The sequence below is a fragment of the Coturnix japonica genome, chromosome 1 (genome assembly GCF_054131305.1).
Source record: "Coturnix japonica strain WE chromosome 1, WE-NBRP24, whole genome shotgun sequence".
NCBI lineage: Eukaryota > Metazoa > Chordata > Aves > Galliformes > Phasianidae > Coturnix > Coturnix japonica.
The window spans coordinates 43,116,093-43,140,025 of NC_140663.1; the positions used below are offsets into that span (position 1 = coordinate 43,116,093).

General features: G+C 41.3%; 1 protein-coding gene across 1 annotated transcript in view; it reads left to right on the forward strand.

Annotated features, from left to right (window-relative positions):
* UTP20 (UTP20 small subunit processome component) overlaps positions 1-23,933 on the forward strand; it is a 54,961-nt gene that overhangs the window by 5,756 nt on the left and 25,272 nt on the right. Inside the window, exons 8-28 of the mRNA XM_015859223.3 lie at positions 165-320; positions 1,192-1,338; positions 1,800-1,934; positions 3,355-3,432; positions 4,083-4,264; positions 5,850-6,005; positions 6,531-6,619; positions 8,671-8,776; positions 9,771-9,921; positions 10,346-10,408; positions 10,721-10,879; positions 11,751-11,827; positions 13,052-13,131; positions 13,816-14,059; positions 14,745-14,957; positions 16,672-16,762; positions 18,255-18,340; positions 18,703-18,828; positions 19,396-19,562; positions 20,142-20,350; positions 22,917-23,060. Of these exons, the coding sequence (XP_015714709.2) occupies positions 165-320; positions 1,192-1,338; positions 1,800-1,934; positions 3,355-3,432; positions 4,083-4,264; positions 5,850-6,005; positions 6,531-6,619; positions 8,671-8,776; positions 9,771-9,921; positions 10,346-10,408; positions 10,721-10,879; positions 11,751-11,827; positions 13,052-13,131; positions 13,816-14,059; positions 14,745-14,957; positions 16,672-16,762; positions 18,255-18,340; positions 18,703-18,828; positions 19,396-19,562; positions 20,142-20,350; positions 22,917-23,060 (2,859 nt within the window). The remainder of the gene's footprint in view (positions 1-164; positions 321-1,191; positions 1,339-1,799; positions 1,935-3,354; positions 3,433-4,082; positions 4,265-5,849; positions 6,006-6,530; positions 6,620-8,670; positions 8,777-9,770; positions 9,922-10,345; positions 10,409-10,720; positions 10,880-11,750; positions 11,828-13,051; positions 13,132-13,815; positions 14,060-14,744; positions 14,958-16,671; positions 16,763-18,254; positions 18,341-18,702; positions 18,829-19,395; positions 19,563-20,141; positions 20,351-22,916; positions 23,061-23,933) is intronic.

A 23,933-nucleotide genomic window follows, 5' to 3' on the forward strand; every position in this document is an offset into this window, starting at 1 on the left:
AATTCAGATTTTAAGCGATAACCTAATGTTTTTTCTGCAAATCATTCTAGAGAGAATAGAGATCACTGATAGAGAATAGTATCTTGCCCCAACTGATTTTAGGATTTTGTTTTATTTTTTGATTTGTTAGATTTCTTTTCTGAGGTTGTGATATTCCTGTACAGGCTCTGAAATTAATTCTGGTAAAGCTGGGACCTGTTACTGAAGAGGAAACTGAACTACCCTGGGTAACAATTGGAGAAGCCTTTGAGCAGATGATCAGATCAGCTGCAGTGCATATACATAGGGAGCATTTTGACATTGTTTTCAAGTGCCTGAAGGTATGGTTATTTCTTTGTTGTTTTTGTTTTTTTTGGCCTCTGTTCATGAGGGATTGAAGAAAAGCTGTGTGTACTTAACCAAGAAGACTGTTTCCTGTTAGACCAGAATTGGAAACATTCACTTGAGTGTCATATGTATGGGAAAAAGTTCCGTCCTTTTTTTGCAAATCTGTAGTGACGCAGGTGGCTGTGCTACCCTGTGAGTGGGAAGGAAACTACTGTGGATGAGATTTGGAACTTAGTCCCACATCTGGGCAAGGAGTGTTTGCTGAGCTTTCCTTGTGTTCTGCTGAATCAGATCTACTAGTGGTTCCAAAGCAGCTTTTTAATGGTGAATTGAAAGCTTCTTTCCCTCCAGTTCTTTGATGTAAAGAGACTTGAGCTGTACTTGGAAAGCCAGGTTTAAGACTCAGAGTCAAGTCCTGCAAGTCAAAGTGTGTATTTTCTGTTTGTGCATTGCCATGTTGCATCATGATGGTTACACTCTGAGTTCTGAGGGAGGAGAGCTGAGTGCCATAGACTGTGCTGGGTCAGGATGACGTAGAATAAGCAAAGGGCATAGCAAGTGGGATTTACTTACTTGATCTCCATTTAGGTATTTTATTCCTAAGGACCAGAATTTGCTAACAGAGATTGAAACCTGCAAATGATGTTGTATGCTGTCAGCTGTGTTCATCACAAGGGTGAAATGGGAAACTGGAGGAAATGGTACACATACAAACCTAATTTAGGGCAGTCCTTTCAGCACTGAAAAATAATCCTATTTGTGTGGCACTTGGACCTCTAACTACCCATAGTTTAAAATGGAAAAGTAAATGAAAGTTTGATCCTTTTTTATGAAGTATTTTGTTTTTCTTTTTTATTTCAACAGGAGTCACTCTTAAACTTGCAGAGCAAAATAAATAAAGTCAACTGCTCTGTGGTTTCAGAGCAGATGGAAAGGGTTCTGCGAGCATATCTCATCCTAGTGGAACATGCAAATGGATCCAAAATCTCACAGCCAGAAGAAGTCTGTCAAGTAAGTCAGACAGTCACTTTGCCTTACCTGCCAGAGAAGTTTTTGATTGAATCTGGAAGACAGGTAATCGGCTGAATCACTCTGAAACAGTCCTGCTGCATTAACAGGCTTAGGATTTGCCTTACGTGAACAGAGATATTTATGGGGGAGTATTGCTACCTCTACAGTTCCATGAGAATTTTCCTCCATCGTGTTGTAATTCCTGCTGCTGTGCAGGAGAGCTAGGTGCCCCCAGCCTCTTGCCTGTGGTGGAGCAGTTCCACCAGATTCACATGTATTTGACCCTGTGGATTCAGCTGCAGATTTCATGCCTTCAAACTTTGACAGGGGAGTTCATATTCATTTTTGTAGGCTGAAGCTTAGAACACTGTATCCTCCTGCTAATGGGACTGTCTAGGTCATTCAGATCAGACAGTCCCTGTCTTATTACATGACTACCAGTTCTCTCTCTTTTATTTCAGGTTTTAATAAAAATGTTACAGACACCAGATCTCTCGTCATCTTGCTGCAAGATCCTGCTGAACACTATTTCTGCTTTACTGCTGGCTGAGAACATTCTCTTACCTGACTCTTTGACCAGAGAAGCTATTGAAAAGGTAACAAAGACTTCTTACTGGAGAAATACCAGAGTCCAGGATACCTATAGCAGCCTGATTTTGGGATACTCTATTTCAGGCTGGGCAACAGATTAAAAGGTTCTCTTCATTTTTTTTTTGCACTGAAAAGGGAGAAACTAAAATAATGCTTACTATGGTCTTGGCACTCCATGAGAGTCTTGCGCAAACTGTCCGTGTGTTATAATAATGCCACCGTGACAGATGTATTTGCAATGAAAAACAGATCCTGCTTCAAACACTAACAACCTGTAGTAAAGACAGAGAACAGAGAGGGATTGTGTTCTGTTGCAGATTGTGAAGCAGGTCAGTGAGTTGTACTTGATTGAAAAAGTATATTTTTCACAAAGTTGACAAACAGCGTGGCTTTGGCTTGTGAGATGGCTTGGGCAAATCTGACTTAGAAACTACAGGAGTAGGCAAATTTTGATATAACCATTGCTCCTGAAACAATGCCAGGATCAGTTTCATGTATTTTCATAAAGTGCAGCATAGGAGATTGATCAGAGATGCTGCTATGGAGTGCTCTGCTTTGGTTTTGCTGCTACAGTACATGATAATTTTGCAGTTTACACTGTAGGCCATAGTTGTACTGTGTATGTGAAAATATGCACAGAAAATAAAGGTGTCATGTGAATTGCAATTGGAAAATAAAGCTGTTGGGATTGTTTAGAGAAGATCATGTGGATTTCAATATTGGCTTTTGCTGAAATAGATTGGTTCTGCCTGTGTGTGGCAAGAGTCCAGTTTTGTTCAGGAGAGGAGATCCTTGAAACATTTGATTAAATTTGTGTGGGCTTCTGTTAATCTGAAGGAGGCTTAAAGCTGTCCTTATAATCTGAAGGGTCTGGGAAATAAGTTTTGTGTGCATATCACTGTGTTGTACTTCTCAGCATTGAAGAGCACTGATTCCACGTGCAAACAGGGATGGTTTCCATCTTGTTCCCTTGAGAATTATATATATTGGCTTTCCCCTTTTGCAGCCACCTGTGGTGGAGTCATATATCAGGTTGTACACAGCAGGATTGCTGAGTTGAAAGACCTTGTAGGCCTGAGCTTCTTTCTAATGCTTATAGTATATCTGTGCTGTAGTCAGAGAACTTTCAGCTTATGTTTTCCACATCATTTTAAAGATAAAGCTGAGCTGTCTTTGAGCAGAGGCAGTTTGGACTTCACAGGGTAATAAATAAGATTCTATACATGAGCTGCTGCTGGAAATGGTATTGCTGTGTGTGGCTGGCTTAAAAACTGCTATATGTGAATAGAAAGCCAGGCTGGGTGTCTAAGAGTTTAGAGCATGGCTGATAGATAAACAAGAAAAAATGTGCTATGGATAATGGAAACTTACGTATAGGAAGTCTCATCTTAATCTGCTCCTGTCAACTTCTTTTGCATCCTGCAGGTATTTGGAAGTGGAATTGAATGGTGCTTTCTTTTGGACTTCTCTGAAGCAATGTTCACAATGAAGCAATTTGAGAGGGTAAGTGGAAGCTCTTGTGTGTTTTATTGCCAAAAGGAGTGTAAGATGCCATTGTGATGAGGACACCTGAACAGAAAAATCCTTCTACAAGTGGAAAATTAAGTCACTTAACTTTATTGAGGAAATGTTTAAGTAAATTTTTCACATGATCTGGTTTGAATGAAAGAAGCTTTACTTATGCCATTGTGTCAGAACTTAGTGCTTGGGCTTGAACAGGCTATCTGTTTTCACAGAGGGAAGCTTATTTGCTGAGAAGTAAAGATGTGGGTTTGTTTGGATAGGACGAGGGGAAAATAAGTGGAAATGAAAAATAAGGGATACCTGATGGAACCTGGAAATGGTGATCTGGGAGGTGTGGAATGAATTAAAGGGGGTGGGATATGAAAGCACAATTGAACATCTGGAAGGTCCTGGCAAGATTTGTTTTCCTGGTAGCAGACTGAGTTTTTACCTCAAACTACTGTCCTGTCTCCAGTAACAGGATGTCTATGTGCTGATGACTTGGGGCACCAGAACTTATGAGAAATCTGGCGTTTTGGTGGCACATTTGTGCTTGGCTTCCTCTGTAGATGATGTTATGTGCTCTTGTGGTTTTGATGACAGTTACAAAAACATTACTAAGCTTTCATTTTTCTTTTTTTCCCCTTCAGCATTTTCTTCCATGCTTTCTAAAATACATTGAGCACTGCTTCTCTGGCACAGATGCACTTAGAAAGCATCAGGCAATGGCAATCCTGGCTAAACTCATTCTGGTGAAAGCAGAGCCTCCTACCGTTGGTTCAATGGCATTTGAAAAGTATCCTCTTCTTTTCACTGAGTCATCATCCATCAGGTGAGACTTCACAGGTTTAACAAACACTATATGTATCTGCATGGCTGCAGATCTGAAGGCTTGCAAGGTGATAACAATGGGATCCCATTTTCCTTTCTGAGGTGATGTTGTGATCAATGGTTCTGTGTCAGGGTGGAGACTGATCACAAGCGGTGGCCCTCAGGAGTCAGTCTTGGGACTGCATATAGCAGAGGGTGTTGAAACTGGATGATCATTGTGGTCCATTTCAACCCAGGCCGTTCTATGATTTAAGAAGAGATACTGCTCTGGAAAGAATATCACTCATCAAGACTAACCTCCTGTCTGTGCCTCATCTTTCTTCCATGTATGAATACATCTTGTCCAGCAGCTTGCTGGAAGCAGTGCTGTAGTTTTGCCATAGAGCACATCTGGGTAATAATTAATCCAGATACAGCACTACGCTGGCACAGCTTGTCTGCTTCTGGTTGCAGAGCTAAGTTGACTGCAGCAGGGTGTTTGCTTTCCCACTGGAACCTCTTCGGAAAGATCTGAGTGACAGCAGTCAAACATAGAATGACCATTGCTAGGCTTATGATAACGACTGGTAACGATCACTCCCGCTCAAAACTTACGCCTGCTGAGAGTGGTTACTGATACTGACGTTTATGTAGGATTTTATCTTTCCTAAAAGCAGTTCATTCTGTGGGTTTCCTTCTTTTTTTATGGAGTGGAGGTATCAAGGTTTAGGGAACAGAAGGCAGGGAGTCAAAAATTAACAAAATATATTAAACACAATTTTTCTCTTCTTAGATTTTTTTTTTTCCCTGTGGATTTTTCTGGATTTTCAGTGATATGGAATACACAGCTGAGAGGATGCTGCTCCTGCAGTGTCAGTGTCTGTGCTAAACTTCCGTTGCTGCAGATTAAATCCACTGCTGCTTATCTTGTCTGCATGAAACACGCAGAATAGATTATTTCATCCTCTTTGCACCCAGCTTTTACAGATAACAGACTTTGATCATCAGAAACATCACAAATCGTTTCTGTGGACCAGCAATCGGAATTCCTTGAGGTTTATCTGATAACTTTTTTTTCTTAAACCTCTATAATCATTTTTTATGTGTTTTGTTAGCTGCTTGCTTTCTTGAAGGGCGGAGCTCATGGAGCTTTCCAGCTGTGGTCTTGGAAGTGCTGAGTGAAATGGAAAAGTTGCTTTCCATGAGGTGTGAAATACTCCTGTTTATTTGTTCCAGTATGGTGTCAGCTCTTTGTGCCTGAAGATACAGCTTTGAATCTGGGCTCAACTTAGGATTCCTTATAAGTCACCAAACTGTTAGCTAGCAGGTTATTTTCTATCTTCTGTTAATCTTTGCTAGTATCTGGGTTGTTAATAAGTAAGAATCACTCTGAATCCAGAGATGACTCTCAGGTGCTTCTCACCTTAGTTGTGAGGATGTCCAAATGAGAACTAGACTCTTTCCTTCTAGAAAGGCTTTCAAAATTTAAAATAAAGACCTGAATTTATTGCATGGAAACACAGTACATTTATATCATGGGAGAAAAAGGGGCAGTCTCTGTGCAGGGGGTTTCATGGGTTGCTAAAAAGTTTTGATTTTATTTCTAGCTCTAATACAAGACAACAAACAAATAAAAGACAAGGAGGAAGGGCAGAAGTACCAGTGCTTGACTATGTGCTGTCTCTAATCCAGTTACCAGAGAATGAAGAAATCACTGACCTTTCACAACCTTGGGTTGCCTTGGTTGTACTGCCACATATTAGGTAAGGGATACTCTTAAGGTGCTATTGCTGTGTATTTCTGTAGTATTGCCTACTTCACCATCTATCAAAAATCAGTTTACTAAGGCAAGCTCAAGAGTTATTAACCCTCGTTTGGGTAAACTGGAGTAAAACGGTAGAAGAAAAAGCTGTGTGGAAATACAGGGTCCATGGTAAAGTCAGGAGTGGGGTATCAATTTCTTGGTTACCTGCTCGTTTAAATTTAGCACACTGGCATGTGGAGTTGTTCCTGACACATTTCTGTTTCTGTTTTTTAAGCACCATCCTTTCTAGGCAGCAGTGTTTTTAATAATTTTATTATTGTATGACAGAAGGACTTGGAAAGAGACTGCTCTTCTGCAGCTTAAATTGTGACTCAGAAATAGCAAATATGGTTTGCTATTGATTTCAGACTTGGGATAACCTCTCTTTAATTTAACATGAGATAGATGTGAAAGGAAATAATTGTGTGTGTCTAGGTGTGAGTGTTAACATAGAGATAAAAGGCTTCCCATTTATTTTGAACAGACCAATGGACAAAGAAACGATCCTGCCCTGTGTGACAAGTTTTATAGATTCTCTGTTCACAGCCATTGACAAAGGAAGCCTATATAAAGGTCAGTTACTGTTCATTTGCTTTCTGTTGAGACCTGAGAGGGAGAATAAAAAGAGTAGTTTTGCTGATGACACAAAACATGAAAATGAATACCAATAGCTTTGTATAAAAATGTACTGAGCAGTAAAACTGGAAAAGCAGAGCCTGGGGAAAACACCCTCTGGGTAACAGTTCTGCAATTGTTACTGGTAGCCATAATGGGGTGGCAGATGTTCCACGAAGTGGAGGGTGGACTGTCCAAACTGAAGCCTGATCAAGATAATAGAGAAGAAAAATTAGAGTCATATAAAAAAGGATGGAAATCTTTCCAAACCAGATCCAGGCTGAAGCAGTCAAGTGAAGGGGAGAGTATTGACTGACAAGCTCCAATTAGACTATTTTAAACCTATGGCTCAAATTTTGGGACCTTATCATCTCTGACATACGTGACAGCACCAGTAATGAAATGATGTATCCTCCCTCTGGGCATGGGTAACAGGTGTCAAAGGGACCCTGCTGGTTGTCTTCTATCACCAGCCAGAAAAAAAATAAATCTTTTAGCTTATCTTGTGTGGTACAGGGAAGTTGTTATTCAAAGTGATCTCAAACATTTGGCTTTGTCACAAAGTATGAGCAAGTACTGGAATGCCCCAGTTTCAGTGTTTTCTCTTCTGTGCGTTGAGAGGGCTTACCTGGAGCCTGGCCCCACTCCTTTGTAATCTCTTTAGTAACATTGCTGACTATATCTGCTAACTGGTTCTGCTGCTTTTTCCTTTCTAGTGTTTGTCAAGCATGGTTCTTTTTGATTTAGCTTATTCTTCAATCCTGTTTACAGGTTTTGCTTGCTTCCATGATTATGTGACTAGTAATTATTTACTCTAGAAAGGGAATACCCAAACCTTTTTTGGATTGCATTCTTGGTGGTAGTGGTAGCAGCTCTGCACCAGCTCTGTGTGTGCTCAAGAAGAGGCATGTTGCCATTTCCTCCTTCACTGCTAAACAAACGATAACAAATGCAATGTCAGTCCTATGTCTCTTTCTTCTGTGGCCCTGTACTACACTTCCTTACCTTCCTTCCAAACTGGTATTTCTGGGCACTTTGTCCATCTTTTGCATTTCCTCCATGATCTCTTCAACAACTTCACTTTATAATAGGACTCCAGTCTCTTCTCATTGCCTGTGCAAGGTGCACCCAGCCATGTGCTCCCTGTTGGCTCTTCTTGGTCAGAGAAATACTTGGATTGGCCTGAGGTACTGTGCATGTCCCAGAGCCAGGTGGTTTTGTGAAGTTGCTTGGAAGGGCAGAAAAGCGGGTTTGGAAGCTGGCATAAAGCTCAGGAAGAGACAAAAAAAAAAGTAATTATTTTTTTTAAACAACCCGGTTGCCAACTTAAGGCTGGCAGGGAACTGAATTGCCCTTACCCTTCTTGCCTGGAAGGGCTTTGAGTGACCTGCACTGTTGGGAAACCCCCTATCCCCAGAGGAGGCTAGAGATTTATGAAGAGGGTGCTGCTGCTATAACAGTATTTGGTAAACCCAGCATCCACTCAGCAATGGGAATTCAGCCTTTAAGTGCATGGGACAGCTTTGAAGATCTCATACAGGGAATGCCTCTTGTGTTCCTCTGGCACTGACTGTGGTGCCTGCAGGATTGTTTCTCATTTCTCACTTCTCTCTCCCAGCTGCTGTTGCACAGCAGATTTCCCAGTCCTTTCAAACTTTGCCATATAAGACCAATACAGCCTTTTGTAACATAAGGCCAAGGCTGCTGTGACCACACTTAGTTAGCTCCAGACTTCATCTCCGTCTGCACAGGTGTGATGGAGGCAGATGCAATCTGGCAGCTGCACATAGCCTTCAACACTGCTGTGCTAGAGTAGACGTTCACTTTGTTAGCCAGAGAAACGTTTCCTTTATGAGTTATGAATGTTAGAAAATACACATATCAGTTCTGGAATCCATGTATTACTCTATTTCTGTGACTAGCTATTTCAGGAGGGGCAATCACCTTGCAAGCACAAGTCGTTGAGACCCGAGTAAACATACATACTGTTCTTGTTCTCTCTGCTCCAGGAAGCCTGTTTGTGGCCTGCCAAGCTGTAAGTACTCTTCTCAGTTTGACAGAGTCTTCTGAAGTACTCCATTTGTTGCCTGTGGAGCGTGTCAAGAACTTGGTGATGTAAGTAAGCTCTGCTTGTTCTCTGATTCTCAGAGATTTTCCTTCATATGGCAAAGACTTGACTTGCCTTTAACGTAGAAGCATGTTCATGCTTTTTATGAGTTGTCTGCTCTGTTAAACTAGCATGTTGCTTCAGTATTGTGGTAATCTGAGGTAGCCACTATTTAAAGAACTGTATAGGTATAATACCTGTTTGATGGTATTTTCTCTGCAAACCCAGGCTGCAGCATAGTGTGTTAAAAATATTGCTTCTACATATCCTCATGTATGTTTGATTCATGGCAGGAGTATGCTTAGTTGTTGAGGTTTTTTTGTATACTCAGTTTTATTTATTATAAATTCCTTCTACTTAAAACTAACACACGTAACTAAATGGCTTCATCTCCCATCATTGCTCTGCTTAGGGCATTTCCAAGTCTTTGGTGGCCTGAGCTTCAAAACATCCTGCTCAGATAAGAAAGCATGCTGCCCATGTCTGGGAGTGATGGAGGCAGAACAACTTGCCCAGATAAAGAAGGAAGTCTGGGCAGGGAGCTTCACTGTAGTGCTTTTGTGCCAGCTTTATGCTGGTTGTGTAAATCCTTCTTGGTACAGGGGATGTTGGGTGGCATTAGGTTTCCCTGTGAGCAGGCAAGATTTGTGCTGACAGTAGAACTGATGTCCCACTTAGGCCCTATTGTTTCCTTTCCATTGCAGTTTATAACTAACCGGGCGCCTAGGCAGCGCCAGCAGATTTGTTTCCTGAAGCTGTCTGTATGTGGGTCCAGCTGACCAGCCCCAGCTTGATAGGCCCAATTAGTACAAAGGGACGAATCTCATACCTCTCAGTCTGCTATGGGTCCTGTTTTTCAGGCTGTGTGCCAGTGTGTTGGTGAATTCTGGATTCACCAGCCTGAGATCCCTTAATGCTGTTATTGTCACTGCTGCCTTATTTTCAAATATCTGTATTGTTACAGTGCTCTCTGTATGCTCATAAAACACTCTCTTGTTTTAGCACTTTCCCTTCAGACCCATCAGCGTTGCTGCTGGCTGATCTCTATTACACAAGACTGGCATTGTGTGGCTGCCAGGAACCTCTTTCCCAAGGGAACCTAATGGACTTGTTTGAGAAGTTGCAGCCTAATATCTCCACTGGTATTTCCAAGGTAATCTGCCTTTTTTTTTCTTTCTTTTTTTTTTTTTTTTAAACACATATATGGTTTGAATTTTACAAAGCAATTTAAGTAAGCTTGGTTAAAATGAAGAAGACTGTAAAGGAGTTGCTTCTGTATCATTTGTTTAGATCTGTGTCCATCTCTAGGAGGCTGCTACATGGCATGAGTTTGCAGAAGTTGTCTTAGCCCTGGGAGGCTTATTTCTTCCCTAGAGATGAAAGCAGATCAGAAGTCTGCTGTATTCATTCTGACTTGCCTGCTAAACCAGAGGAGCTCATCTGTTTCTCAGCTTTGCAAGGAACCTGGTGAAATCAACATCCTGTGCAAGACATTAAGCTCTGTGTAACTGTATGTGTCTGTATATGCAGCCTGCATTTTCCTGTGTGCTTCTGACATATGTTTCTACTTTGCACAGGTCCGACTCTTAACTGTCCGTCTTCTAAACCACTTTGAGACTCCACCTTCTACAGTGATTGAGGTAGGGCTAAAGCTTAACATTTTGAATCAATCTGATCTTGGTGATTGTGAACTGTTTCCTGCTTTGCAGAAGCAGAGCATGTTTCTGTCCAAGACTATGCTCTGGTTTTTGCTTTCACATTCCAGTATTATCTTTTATCCCTCTGCCCTCTAATGTTTTCACTTGTGTAAGTTCTGATCCCTAAGTGATGAAACCTGGAACAAACTTCTTGACTTTGTTTTCTGATTCAAAGTAGATCAGATTCTGTTTAGTTGTCTTGAGATACCTTTCAGTAAGAAAATCTAACAGAATGTGTGTCACTTGCTTGTTCAGAGTGATGGCACAGGGGACCTCCAGTCAGTATTTGCCATACTACTCCAAGCAGAGCTTGTGCCAGCAACAGTGAATGATTATAGAGAGAAACTTCTCCATTTGAGGAAACTGAGGTGTGATATAGTGCTGTCTGCAATACCAAGTGGATCATTGCAGGAGGTAAGCAGTTTCTGTCAGTTGGCATTTGTCACATTCCCATATTCCAGTACTTCCAATCTGTGAATGATAGAGCTTTTAATAAGAGTTCATAAAAAAATGAATTAGATCCCAGATCATAGCTCTCGTTTGTCCTTGAGACTATTGTGTTTTCTTGAGCAGTGGTGGTATCTAGATAAATGGGCCGCAGACATTTTGATCGGGTATTATGGAAAGGAGGACAACTCATTCTAGGGAGAAGTGAATTGTCAGCAAACATAAAATTGTGACCTTGCCACACACACAGCCTGGTTCAACATTGGTAGGATTCCTTCTGGCCATTGGCAAACATAGCTTCTGGATCTTGTTGCAGGGCGATACTCTTGTCTTCCATCTGGCTGTTACGTCGCCTGCACAATTGTGCAAAAAAAGCTCTCACCTCTCATTTTCTAGATGCTGGAAGGGTCACATGTCTACTAGTAAAACCTTTGTGGAGCAGGGGGTGGGAGGATTTATTTATTATTTTTATGGCTGTTGTAGTAGTTATATTTATTTATTAATGTATTGCCTTGACTTGTGTACTCCTCAGTGGAGGAGTTACAGGCTGCTCCATCTGCATTTAACATTGATTTACATAATTGGCTTTTGCACATTCATGGTGCACAGATGTGGTGGATAGATCTCAGTGCAGCTTAGAGTAAGCAGGATCTACAAATTTTATCACGTAGCTATGAGACAAAAAGTGATGTGTGTGACTTGATTCATTACAAGTAGTACTTCTGAGAATTTCTTAGATCAAAGTTTCTTCTTTGAGAAGAGGAAAGGTTAGAGGAGGTTGGTTGGTCTTTAACTGTTGTTTTTAATTTCTGAACAAGATGGTTCTATGTCATTCTAGGTGCCTCTTCGGTATTTACTGGGAATGCTTTATATTAACTTCAGCCCTCTCTGGGATCCTGTAATTGAACTTATAACGTGAGTATATGTGACTGGATGCTGCAGTCTGTGGTTGTTTCACAGAACAGTTTCTTCCAGTGAAGGCTGAGGGCAATCTGATTGTGGTCTACAGCCTCTTTGCAAGAGGGAAATGCTGATTTCTCTGGTGACTGCGGCAGGGCCTGAGGGAACAGCATGGAACTGCTTCAGGGGAGGATCAGGTTGGGTGTTAGAATAAGGTTTTTCATCAGATTGTTGTTGGACCCTGGCACAGGATCCCCAGGGAACTAGTCGCAGTCCCAAGCTGATGGAGTTCAAGGAGCATCTGGACAACACTCTCAGACATATGGTCTGAGTTTTGAGTTGTCCCTTGTGGAGTCAGCAGTTGACCTTTATGGTCCTTTTGGGTTACTTACAACTCAGGGTATTCTCTGGTGACTGTTCTGTGTATAAATAAGCTAAGGATAAAATGTCTGATTTGAAGAGATTTGTGAATGAGAGACTTGGTGTGAAATCATTCCAAATGGATTTGATCTCTTGTATTATAATCTATGTAGCGTGTTAGTTTTTAACTTATTTTTTTTTATTTTTTCTCACTATTAAAAGGAACTTTCAACAAACGTAGTTAAATAGCATCAGAGTTTGAGCCCAAGATAGCAAGATTTGATTAATGTTTCACAAATGCTCAAGAAACAGAATGTGCCTTTCAATTTTCTCATCTTCTGACTTGTTTGTCCTTACTAGAAGACCTCTAAATTCCACTAAGGACTTGGGAAGTCTTACCATGGTGTCTGCTGAGCTGAATACTGAAGTAAATATCTCTGCTTTCAGCATGACGTTATCCCTTAGCTTTTTGTTTTTGCTTTTTTCCTCTGTTGTATTATTAGAAAGGACGAGATTTGTCCCATCAAACTATTGATTAATAAAATAATATTAAACCAGCTCTTCTAAAGATACATCCACACTAATTCTTCCTTTGGTTCTGTGTGATATTACTGTACAGAAGTCAGTGGAAAGCTCAAGAACATTTTTAGTCAGTTTGAGTTCATTTGAAGTCATGGGGTACAACCCACATTTTAATAATTGACATTTGGGATCCATGAGTGAGGGCAAGAAAGTACTACAGCTGTGTCCTGCAGATGTCCTATCTTTGGACACTCATTAAAGCTATAATCAAAGCCTCTGATTGCATTAGCTGTTAGCTTTGCTTGTTGCGTGGCTTTTTCTTTTGTCTTCTAATTTCATGCTCTTATGTTTTGTTAGTTCTCATGCAAAGGAAATGGAGAATAAGCAGTTCTGGAAGGTCTTCTATGAACATCTGGAGAGGGCTGCTTCCTATGCTGGTAAGTCTCAGCTCCTAAATGGCATCTTGACAGTAACCCAGTAATTGTGAAAGACACGTGACTGTGGTTTTATGTGTCCCTAATTTACCTGAGGTAGAGGAATTCAGAACCAGAGCTCTTGACAACCAATGTCATGTCCAGGAATGCAGAGGCTTAAGAGAGAACTGTGCCTTCTTTTGTCCTAAATAGCAAGAAGTAGATAGAAATGTCCCCCATATGAGGGGAGTCCATGTTGTGGGAAGCCATGCAACAACTTCATCTCTGCTTAAGGCTGGCTTTTTCCAGTCTGATAGGAGCAATGAAGAAACTAGTTAATTGAATAGATCGTCTTTCTATTACATAGATTGAGTGGAATTCCTGCAGGCACTGTCTTGACTATACACTGTGTACCCTTGAGATATATCTATGCATGTGTGCGATCTGTGGTTTCACAGTAGAGATGTGAGCATGCAACCATTTGTGGGCTTCTCTGTTATTCAAGAGAACTGAACTCAGTTAAGCTGTCAGGGCTGTAAGACATCCTGGAGTACTTTCTAAGCAATGTGGGCCTTTCATGTCAGAATTAAACATAGTTGTCTGGCAGATGCTTGGCATCAGGAATCTTACTTTCATAATGGAGGGCAGATCTCTTTCTGTTGACTGGAGTAACTTGAAGATATTTACCTCATAACTTGTGTTGTATAGAAATGGAACTGCAAAGTGAATTGGATGAACAGGAAGAAAGCATCGATGAAACTGAAAGCGAGAAGATACCAGAAGGAGGGGTGGGTGCTGTCTTCCTGGAGCATCTGGGGACAAGAACAGACTGCAGCGAGCGCTTGGACCACACAAACTTTCGCTTTCTGCTGTGGAAAGCATTAGAGAAGTTCCCAGACAGGGTGGAGCCCAGATCAAGGGAACTTTCCCCACTTCTTCTAAGGTTCATTAGGTAAGAACGTTTTACATATTGTTTGGGAAGACACATTGCTTTCTGTTGATTTTGGTGTTGCTGAGCTTTGAGTCAACAGCTAGTTCTTTATTTCCTAAATGCATTCTTCCTGATATGGTACCTGTTCCCAGCTAACATAACTACTTGATTGAAATGTGGGTTGATTGAAATGAGTATGATGCAGATGGGGTAGAGGTAATATTGTGGCAGGGAAGAGTTTCTAATAGTTCTTTTCTGTAATTAGAATCCTCATGGATTCTAATTGCCTTCCTGGAAAAATAAATGGCACTGTGCTAGGTTAGTTTCCTGCATTTTCTCTCATTCTCTTGCACTGCAATACACGCTGTTCATTGCTCACTCTAGCAAACACATCCCTCCATTCCCTGTACAAAGCCTCCTTAAGGAATTCTCATAATTCAGTGATTCTCGTTTCCCCTTTCCACCGGGTACCTCCAGTATTCTCTAGCGTATACGACTACTGCCTTGCATCACTGCAGCTTGAAGGCAAAGAAGCTTGTACTTGCTGAAAGACACTCCTTTGAGAGCTTTTAGCTGTACAGAATCCCAAAACACAGCAACATGAACAAGAATTCTGGATTGTGAATTTGTTCTTACCCTGAAACCCTGAAAAAAAATGCTTAATTCTTTTCTTTCTTTTTCTTTTTTTTTTCTTTTTTAAACAAAGAAATGAGTACTACCCAGCAGATTCGTTGGTGGCTCCCACTCAGGATCTTAGAAAGAGAACTACTGGTACAGTCACAGCAAAAGAAGTATCTGGTGAAGAAGTTAATGATGTTAATATGGAGGAGGAAGACGAGGAAGAAAAGGAAGAAAAGGAAGAAGTAGAACCAATTACTGTAGGGCTTCCAAAAAAGAAAACAAGAAGAGCTGCTGCTAAGTAAGTATTTTTAGTTTTCTGTTGCTAGTGATTTCATGGAAAGGCATATTCAGTGGTTCCTGCCAAGATAAAATCTATTTGTAGATATATTGTTTTTTCTTCTTTTGCTTCCACTTTTTTTACAGTGGACTTTAAGAATTTTAAAGTCATAAATTCTGCTTGTACATTACCATACAAAGGACCTGCTCAGGCTTTATCATTATGTTATCATGCCTGATAGGCTGTGGTTTTGTTACTTTATGTGATGTGGTATTGTGAAGCCATTTTGAAGTACCCGTACTCCCTTTGCTTTTCTGTTTGTGTATCTTGATCTTTTTAAACTGTGGACATTGCCAAACACTTTGAAGAATCAGACCATTCATTTAGATATTTTTGATACTGGGATCCTGTCATTATCTACTTGTTAAATATCCTGATCCCAATTATCTTCTTATGGACACAGGTTGTTATACTTTGTTTTCGTTTGTTGGTACAAAGCTCCATGGCATTGAAACATCTCTGTTTAGCAATACTGAATACTTAGAGGAAGTGGGTCTATATGAATTCTCTATGATTTCTTTAATGTAGTCTCTTGTTGTTAACATCTGTCAAAGTATCTGTTATAAGCACTTATTTACATTTATATTCTGCTTGTTCTTTGTTGCTTTTGTTTTTTCAAAGAATGGTTCTTGTAGTCACAGAGAACTTCAAAATGTCGCCTTTCATGTTGGAACACCATGAGTATTTGAGGTGTAACCTATATTGATGTCTAACCCCAGGTTCCTTGCAGGTGTTTCATTTTGTTCTCAGGTACTGGCTTACATCTAGAAATCAGCAGCAATAAAAATTCAGTGACAGTTCAAGTTTTTTATAAAAAATAAAAAACAAAAAGCAAAACTTCCATCTCAGAATATCCATGTACTTAGGTAGAAGCATTAGTTCCTTCTAGTGGTAACAAGTCTAAAAAAGATCTGCTGGAGAGGTGTTAATGAGTTCTGGAGTGACCTCTCTTTGTCTGGGTCCCAGGCAGTTCATGCTGCCAGCTCTGTTCTACTGACCTGGGGCTCTGGCTGATGATGGCTCAGCTCTAGATGGTGCAGCAGGAGAATCTATAGCTGCCCTGTGCTCCTTTTGGGGCTGCTGGCCATTGCTTAGCACAGCTGAACATTTGGGGAGCTGGGTGTAAACCACTGAGGATAGTCACTGAATGGGTACAGCCTCTGCCCACCCCGCAGCACATGAGGTAGATGAAATCTTACATTTCCCTTACCTCGGTCACCTCTCTCCCCTCCAATGGGACAGATTTGGGAGTGGCAAAGCCTATTCTACAGGAACTTCTTCTTGACTGTGCCTGCAGCATGACATAAATCCAGCACAGTCTGTGGCTAAATGCAATCCTTTATGTTGAGAGGAGTTAAGGAAAAGTAAATAAAGAGATAAATTCAACTGTTTGATGTTCCAGGCTGGTCTGGGAAAAAGAAGTAAGCTACATGCTGACTGTATTCCTTTCACACCCAAGACCAAGCCCATCCGGTGCTACTGAGGAAGCAACCTTCTCTTTGCAGTGAGGTGACACCTTGGAGAAGCTGTGTAGGCGAGAGAGCAGGATACAACCTGCCATGTCTCTGAAATGGAAACCTATAGACTTGGGATCCTGTTGGGTTTTCCTGCTTGATAATCAACTTTATATAAAGTTCCCCTAATGTTGTGGTAATTGTTTTGTTTTGTTTTGCAGGCAACTAATAGCTCACTTACAAGTTTTCTCTAAGTTCTCCAATCCACGTGCATTGTATCTGGAGCAGAAGTTAAATGCACTGTATACCCAGGTATTTGCTGGCATTTAGAATAATTGCTCATAAATGCACCCTTTCTTTTCTGAATGCAGTGTGTGCAGCTGTGAGAACCTGTTGCTTTCTGAACTCAGCCATGTTAGCTGGAAAAGGAGCATTGCTTGAGCAGGCTTCATAGCAGGCTTCAGTTGAAGTGAGCCACTTAGCAAAGACCTGCTTTTGAGATAACTGACTTAGTTTTGCAGGAGTGGGTCATGTGAATGGATCTGGCAACTGAATAAGTAGTGGGCTTTGGCAGTGTGGAAACGTGGCTATAAGGAGAGCAGGAGGCACAGCAAGACCTGGAAGAGGATTTTGAATCCAAAGCCTGGGGAAGAGCTGAATGCATTTGTTATTGGCATACAGTATTATATCAATAGAGAGCATGGTCAGTGTGAAGAACAGATCAAATTGTTGTAGGCCTTACGGCTATCAGTGTTTGTCATTGTGACTTTTGAGACACAAAATGTATTAAATTCAGGATATTCATTCTGTCTAGCATCTGGAGAAGGGGAGTGCAATGGTATTAATCATTATGAAAAGACAGACTTATACAGAAAGAGAGGGGAGATGCAAATCTCTCTTGTGTGTGTGTCTCTCTCCCTCTTTTTACTTTGGTTGATTGGTTTGTTCTAGTGGCTGATGATGGCAGCCCTTTGCCTGCATAATTATGGCTATGCATAGTGTATTACTCGCTGTCGTTATCAATAAAATAGGAACTGAGGATAAGCAGACATTCAATGAAGAAGAAGCAAACAGGAATTAACAAGCAGAACCTACATAATGCCTGACTAACCAAGACTCTGTCCTAACTCTGAATAAGGAAAGCAGGAACAAATCTAAAAATGAGATGCACCCTTAAGGGAAAATATTGAGCAGATGTGTACAGTGTGTCAACATATTTATTATCACTGGTGTGTCCATCTGTGGACTAACATTGTGGCAGAGTGGCCTTTGGTGACTCCAGCCTGTGTTGTTTGGTAGGAGACTGAAGAGCTGATAAGGATGCAGCCTGGGGAAATGATCTGTATTTCTTAGTGCCTGGGCTGTGAGTATTCATCTTCTAGAGAGGGTTAATCTCAGCAGGGCCTTTTTATCAGGTCTGATGAATATTTCACATTTGTCAAAAGAAGGAAAGACAGGTCTCTTGTTGGTTTGAGTAGCCTGCCTTTTAATTCAGTCTGAGGCTGAAAACTGGAGCTGATCATGGCCCAAAAGATGATTATGAAAAAAAAAATTAAAACTAGGCTACTGGAGATGCGGGGCTGGGGTGTATGTATAAACTGCCAGCAGCTACATCTGCCTTTTATGAGTGATGGTTGTGTTTATGCATCTCAACGTTAGACTTGCAACACATGTTCTGCTTCTGTTTTGGCAGGGTAATCTGAAACATGCTTGAGTTTGGAAGCTTTGGGTTGTTTTGCTGTTTTTGATAGGCAGTTCTGCAATTCTGGATATGAGCTCATTTCCTTTCTTTTGTCACCTGCAGTTACTGACCCATCAAGACCAGAATGTACAGAGAATTGCTCTTGACTGTGTCATGACATACAAGCATCCTCATCTACTGCCATACAGGTAAAAATCTTAGCATTATTTTATTATCAGGAATGAGCCTGCTGTCATACATCTACTTGGAATCAGTTGTCTCAGATAGAGACATCCTTGCTGGTGTTTGTTAAAGAAACATGAATTCTAATCTTAGCCACCTGTATTTTTCATACCTATAACAGAAAATAAGGCCATTATGAAGTAGTATGTCTGTATGTCTTTTTTGTTTCCAGAAAAGTGGCAGTACTTTCATTTTCACAAGGGTGGGAACATGATGCTTTATTCTATGCAACATAGATAGGAAGGTAGAAATAGGCAGAGGGGTGTGTGAGTGTCTGTTTATTCTTACAGCCCCCACCTACCCAACAGATGATATTTGTTACTCTCAGGGAGAACTTGCAAAGGCTGCTGGAGGACAAAAGCTTTAAAGAAGAAATAGCCCATTTCAGTATTTCTGAGGAGAACACGATCGTAAAAATGGAGCATCGACCACATCTTGTCCCTGTTCTTATGAGGTTTGTTACAAAGTGCTGGGGTGAAGGTTTCTTGTCAAAGTGCTGTGAGCAGAGATGTGATGCTGCTGCTTCTCATTTTAAACAGTTGAGATAAATCAAGGATTAATGGCATAGTTTGACTTTGTAGTTTGTGATCTTATACATGTGTATACAGTGTGTTAGGCAAATGGTGCATTTGGTAAATACTGTTTCTTCTAAGCTTTGCAGAACTGTGAGACATTCCAATTAATAATTTATTATCATTTATGCTTACTAAGGTATAATAATGCAGGTTGTATAGATTGTTTCTTCAGCGGTCAGTACCCTCAAGCTAACCTGCTGGTATTTTAGCTTTGTATCTGAAGTCTTCGGCAAAGCTGCTATAGTGAAAGCAGGAGCTGATCTTTCACTGGCATGTTTCTGAGCGCTCTGTAGTAATTCAGAGGAGATCCTGAAGTGGGAATTTCCACCTGATTTATTCACAGTGGGCAAAGCTTTTAAACCAAAACAGGTTGCTCCCACAGAGAAAGAGGCGAGGAAGCAGATGGCTTGCTGAAAGCTAATACAACTTCTTTTTGGCTTTTGAAGAATTCTCTATGGCAGGATGAGAAACAAAACAGGGAACAAAACGCAGGGCAAGTCTGCAGCAGCCACTCGCATGTCCATCGTTCTGCGATTTCTGGCCGGCTCACTGCCAGAAGAGATCCGGATGTTCTTGGATCTGCTCTTTGAAGCTGTGAAGCAATACAGCCACGGTAGGTACAGGCAGTAGATCCAGCAAATGTGCTGCTTTCTGAGCTGTTGAGAAGTAGGGAAATAAATACACCTGGTGCAGTTTGTCTCTTACAGAGTCTTTGGAAGGATGAAAGGGTGAGAATCCCAGGGACTGGGTTTTCCCTGAGGTTTTACTTACATTGCACGATTGCTGTCTTTTAAAGATCTGAGTTCAGAAAAATGAAGTGACCTGCCGCAGCTTTGCAAGTAAGCCATAGCAGGCCAGAAGTGAGCGATTGTTGATGTTGTAGCCCTGGCTGCTTGGCAGACTCTGTACTGTCCTTCCCATGTTATGTGCTACTGCACACAGGGCTACCAATATATGATGGCAGTAAATGGATGTTATAAAGAGTAAAAGAGGTTTTAAAGTGCTCCAATACTGTAGCAGTGGGAAATGTCTAAATGTCACAGAGATGGGTACATAGAGCTGCCTTTATTTAAAAAGGTGAATCTAAGGAACTATAATTTTAGGCTAAGTTATACTATTATTTATTGAAAACTATTTTCAGTGTTTTTACAGTGCTTTTCCAAGTAAGTTACTGTCCTGTTGTCTGTAACAGGGCCTTGCCATACAGCAGTGCTTCGAAGCATGTCAGAGTTGGATTTAGCTAAAGTCCTGCCTCTTGGGCGTCAGCACAGCCTCTTCAATGGTCTTGAAGTTGTGATGAAAAACATGGGACATTTGATCAGTCAGTACCTGCCTGAAATTCTACAAATTGTGCTCTGCATGACAGCTGTGGTATCCTGCATTCTTCAGCAAAGAGAAAAGGTATAGTAAACACCACATATATGTGTACATCTGTGCGTGTGAGAAGTGCGTGAAATTCCTTTTCCTACTGCATGGCTTAGCTTGCAGTACACACACCTTCACTGATTCAGATAATTTCAATGCCTGTGTGTATTGAAGCTTAGCAATTTGATGTCAGTCAGAATAGAGGCCAGTGATACTGAACATACTGCAGGGCTTGGTTAGTACAAACAGAGTTGATATGTTCAAGACCTTGCTTTGGAGTTCTGTTTTTGTTTGAATTAATGAAGGCTGGACATTGCTACCTGCCTGTTCTGTGAAAGGATGGATATGAGGGCAAGGTAAGTGATTCAGTGTAGGGTCATAACAGGGTCTTAGGGCTGGAGGTTGAATTTGATATTAGAGATGCAGCTTCTTTGCTGCAGGGCTAAAATACTGGAGCAGGAAAAGGAGAGGATTTCAAGTTTCCTGCCTGCGGATTTGAGAGTAAAACTTACCTTCAAGGTGCTTTGTTGCATTGCTGGGTCCCAAGGGAGCTCAGCATTGTGGGTGATCTCAGTGATATCATGTAGCATATAATGATAGTCTCCTGTCATGGGACACAGGGAGAACATGGCTATGAGCCATGCTTTCAGCACACTAGTAGCACATACAGCTCTGTGTCACAAGCAGTCGTGCCAATCCAGTGTAACAGTCTGAGTCTCAGCCAGGAAACCTGCAGAGCATTGAGAGTGTTTTTTCCCTTGGTGTGCAAAGGCTGTACTTGCAGAACAAATCAAGCAAGGAAAATATTCGGTTAAAGATCGGCTGCAACTAGAAATGGGCCATGTTGGCTTATTGCCACCTTGTGACCAAAAGAGCAGTGCAGAGACTCCTGAGCTCATTCCCACACCAGTAACACCTTAACTGTGTGAGGAGGGCACAGTGGCAGGGCTAACTATCCGCAGGGAAGGGATATGGCTGTTCTGCTTTGATTTGGCTGCTAGCTCTTCTTCATAACAGTGCACAGTATATTGTGGGAGGCCCTGTTATCACGTGGGCACTGTTACCAGTTGCTTGGAATTAATGACTTTGAGCCAGGCTTTTCTGCCTTTCTAATACCAGTGCCTTTGTCAGGCTTCAAACCAAGCAGGACAGAAAATGCTCAAATCTAGTCCTGTGCAGAGCCTGATCATAAGTGAGGAACAGGCAAACTGCACAGTCATCATAATCACTGCAGTATTGAGAGGAATTACGAGATGGTAGACTGAGCAAATAATGTGTTGAAAGGAATTTTGCAATGATAGACTGAGTGAGGGATGTTGAGTAATGAAGGTTCTGTCACCACGTGCATGTTTTTGCCAGGACCCATCTGTGAGCATTTGAGGTTAGAACTTGTCTTGAAAAATATTCATCAATGATGCAAGCCCTTGCAGTCAACTTATTGGGGTAGCAGCATCTCATAGTCTGACTTTAGCAGTGGGTTGCTTATGTGTTTTAAACTGAGAAAGGAGTTTCAAGGGCTCCTTCATCCATTGCTGGGATAGTCAGATTTTTGCCTGGGCTACTACCATAAACCTGTCACCATTTTGTCACTTGAGGAGTGACGGTTTATCATTTTCCTGATCTTAATTTAGCACTTCATTAGTTCATAAGATGTTAAAAGCTCAAGGAGGAGTGTGAGAAATCTGTTTGTCTTGGCTAATCATTAGCTGACATTCTTGGGGGTTGAGAGCAGTTTATTGCAGGCTGATAATGCCTGGAGAGTTAAATATCTACACTGACAGTTTTAAGCTAAGTTATTCATTTCCTATTTCCTTCTGACTGTGTTTGGTGGTGAGTTTCTTTGTTCACTCAAAGTCTTCATCTCAGGGGACCACCCTTCTGGCAGTTAAAGCAAGGGTAGGCATTAGCAGTAGCAGCCTGGTTTGTGCTTGCTGGGTGAAGGCATCTTATTGCTGCTTGGAAGCTGCTTGTACGCTATTTTGTTACTACATTTCAGCATAGCTTGGGAGATTCCAAGCAAGCACATCTTTGATTCCTTTTCCTCTATCTGCTCTTTTTGCACACAGTTTTGGGTGCAAAGACAACGTAGCAGTGTGTTACATTGTATATGTTGTTGTCTTCAGAAATCTATAGACAAGTATAAAAAACATCATATCTTTCAGTGGGGCTTCAGCACCAAAGCTACTTTGCAAAATAAGGACCTATGTGTGTTCATTCAGTGGGGTGGATCATGATGCATAATGGAGGCCCTGAGGATCCCAAGATGTAACTCCAGTCTTGGTCTAACATGGCTCTGTTGTTTCTGAGGCAGGAGCCACTCACTGCACAGTGTGCAGTTCTTGAAATTGTATCGGGATTTTTCTACAAGCTGCATTGCATCATAATTTGGGTTACTCAAATCATAAAAAGGAGAAGAGTCAGAATGCAGCAGTGTGTGAATAACCTCATGAAAGTGCATGGAACATCTTTCTATAACAAAATGCTGTAGCTCACCACGTTCCGTTGTATCTGTGGCCAGTGAATCGCTATATTTAATTTCAGAGCAAATAGTGATTCTTCTTGCAGAGGTTTTACTGTTTTCTCCGTTGTTTTGTTTTTACAGGTTCAACCACGGTTGATTAATCTGCTGAAGAACTTGAGACGCCTTGGACTCAAGCTTGTGGCTGAGTTTTTTTCTGATCATGAGACCTACAGCTTTAGTGTGGAAGAGATTGAAGCAGTTTTCCATGCAGTGGTGTGGCCTCAGGTAATGTGTTTCTTCTTCTTCCAGACTGGCATCTGTGTAACCTGTACCATGCAGGGAAACTCCAGTTCTTTGGCATTCTGATGTATGTGTGGAAGGGCAGATTCGGCTCAAGTCTGATTAGTCCTGGAGTAATTAAGTCACAGGCTTAAGTACAAATGAGTTCTTCTGAATAAAATAGATGTGGTGTCTCCATTCTTTAACCACAGAAGCAGTCTTCTCCTTTAGGGGAGCAAAATGATGCTTCTGGGTCAGTTCTGGGTGCACTTTCTTGGTTTTCTATCTGCAGGTTACTGGACCTGCAGTGGAAGATTACAAAAACAAACATAAGTGGACTTTCCTGCTGCTGCTCCCTGAAAGGACTGCAGCATCGTCCATCACTTTTCTGCTGTCCTGCCAAGAGTCCCATTTGAGCACAGTGACAAAGCAGAGGGTTGCAGTTTTCATCAGAGAAATTCAGACCCTCTTTTAGTTGGGAAAATGCACTGTTGGGAGAGGGAGAGAGAACACACAGTATTGAACATAAAACTGCACTGATCATGTCAGGCAGTGCATATAGCTGTGTATTTCACTAGGCTGAGCAGCAGGGACTTGTTCATCCCAGTCTTTCAAAGCCGTGTAGAGCAAAGCAGTGAAATCTTACTTCGGTCCCAGAGCAGTAAAAGCATGTGGTTCAGGCTCTGAGTCAGTAAAGCACTTAATGCTCATGAGACCGTTGTGTTTGGAAACACTCAGTAAATCTAAATAGGATGTAGAATTGTTGAAAGGCTGTAATTCCTGCTTTCCTGTTAGATGTCAGGAAGATAGTGCTAATTTTGAAGCTTGGATTGTGGCATGATTCAGAAGCTCCCTCTAGGGGGAATTTCTGCCAGCGAA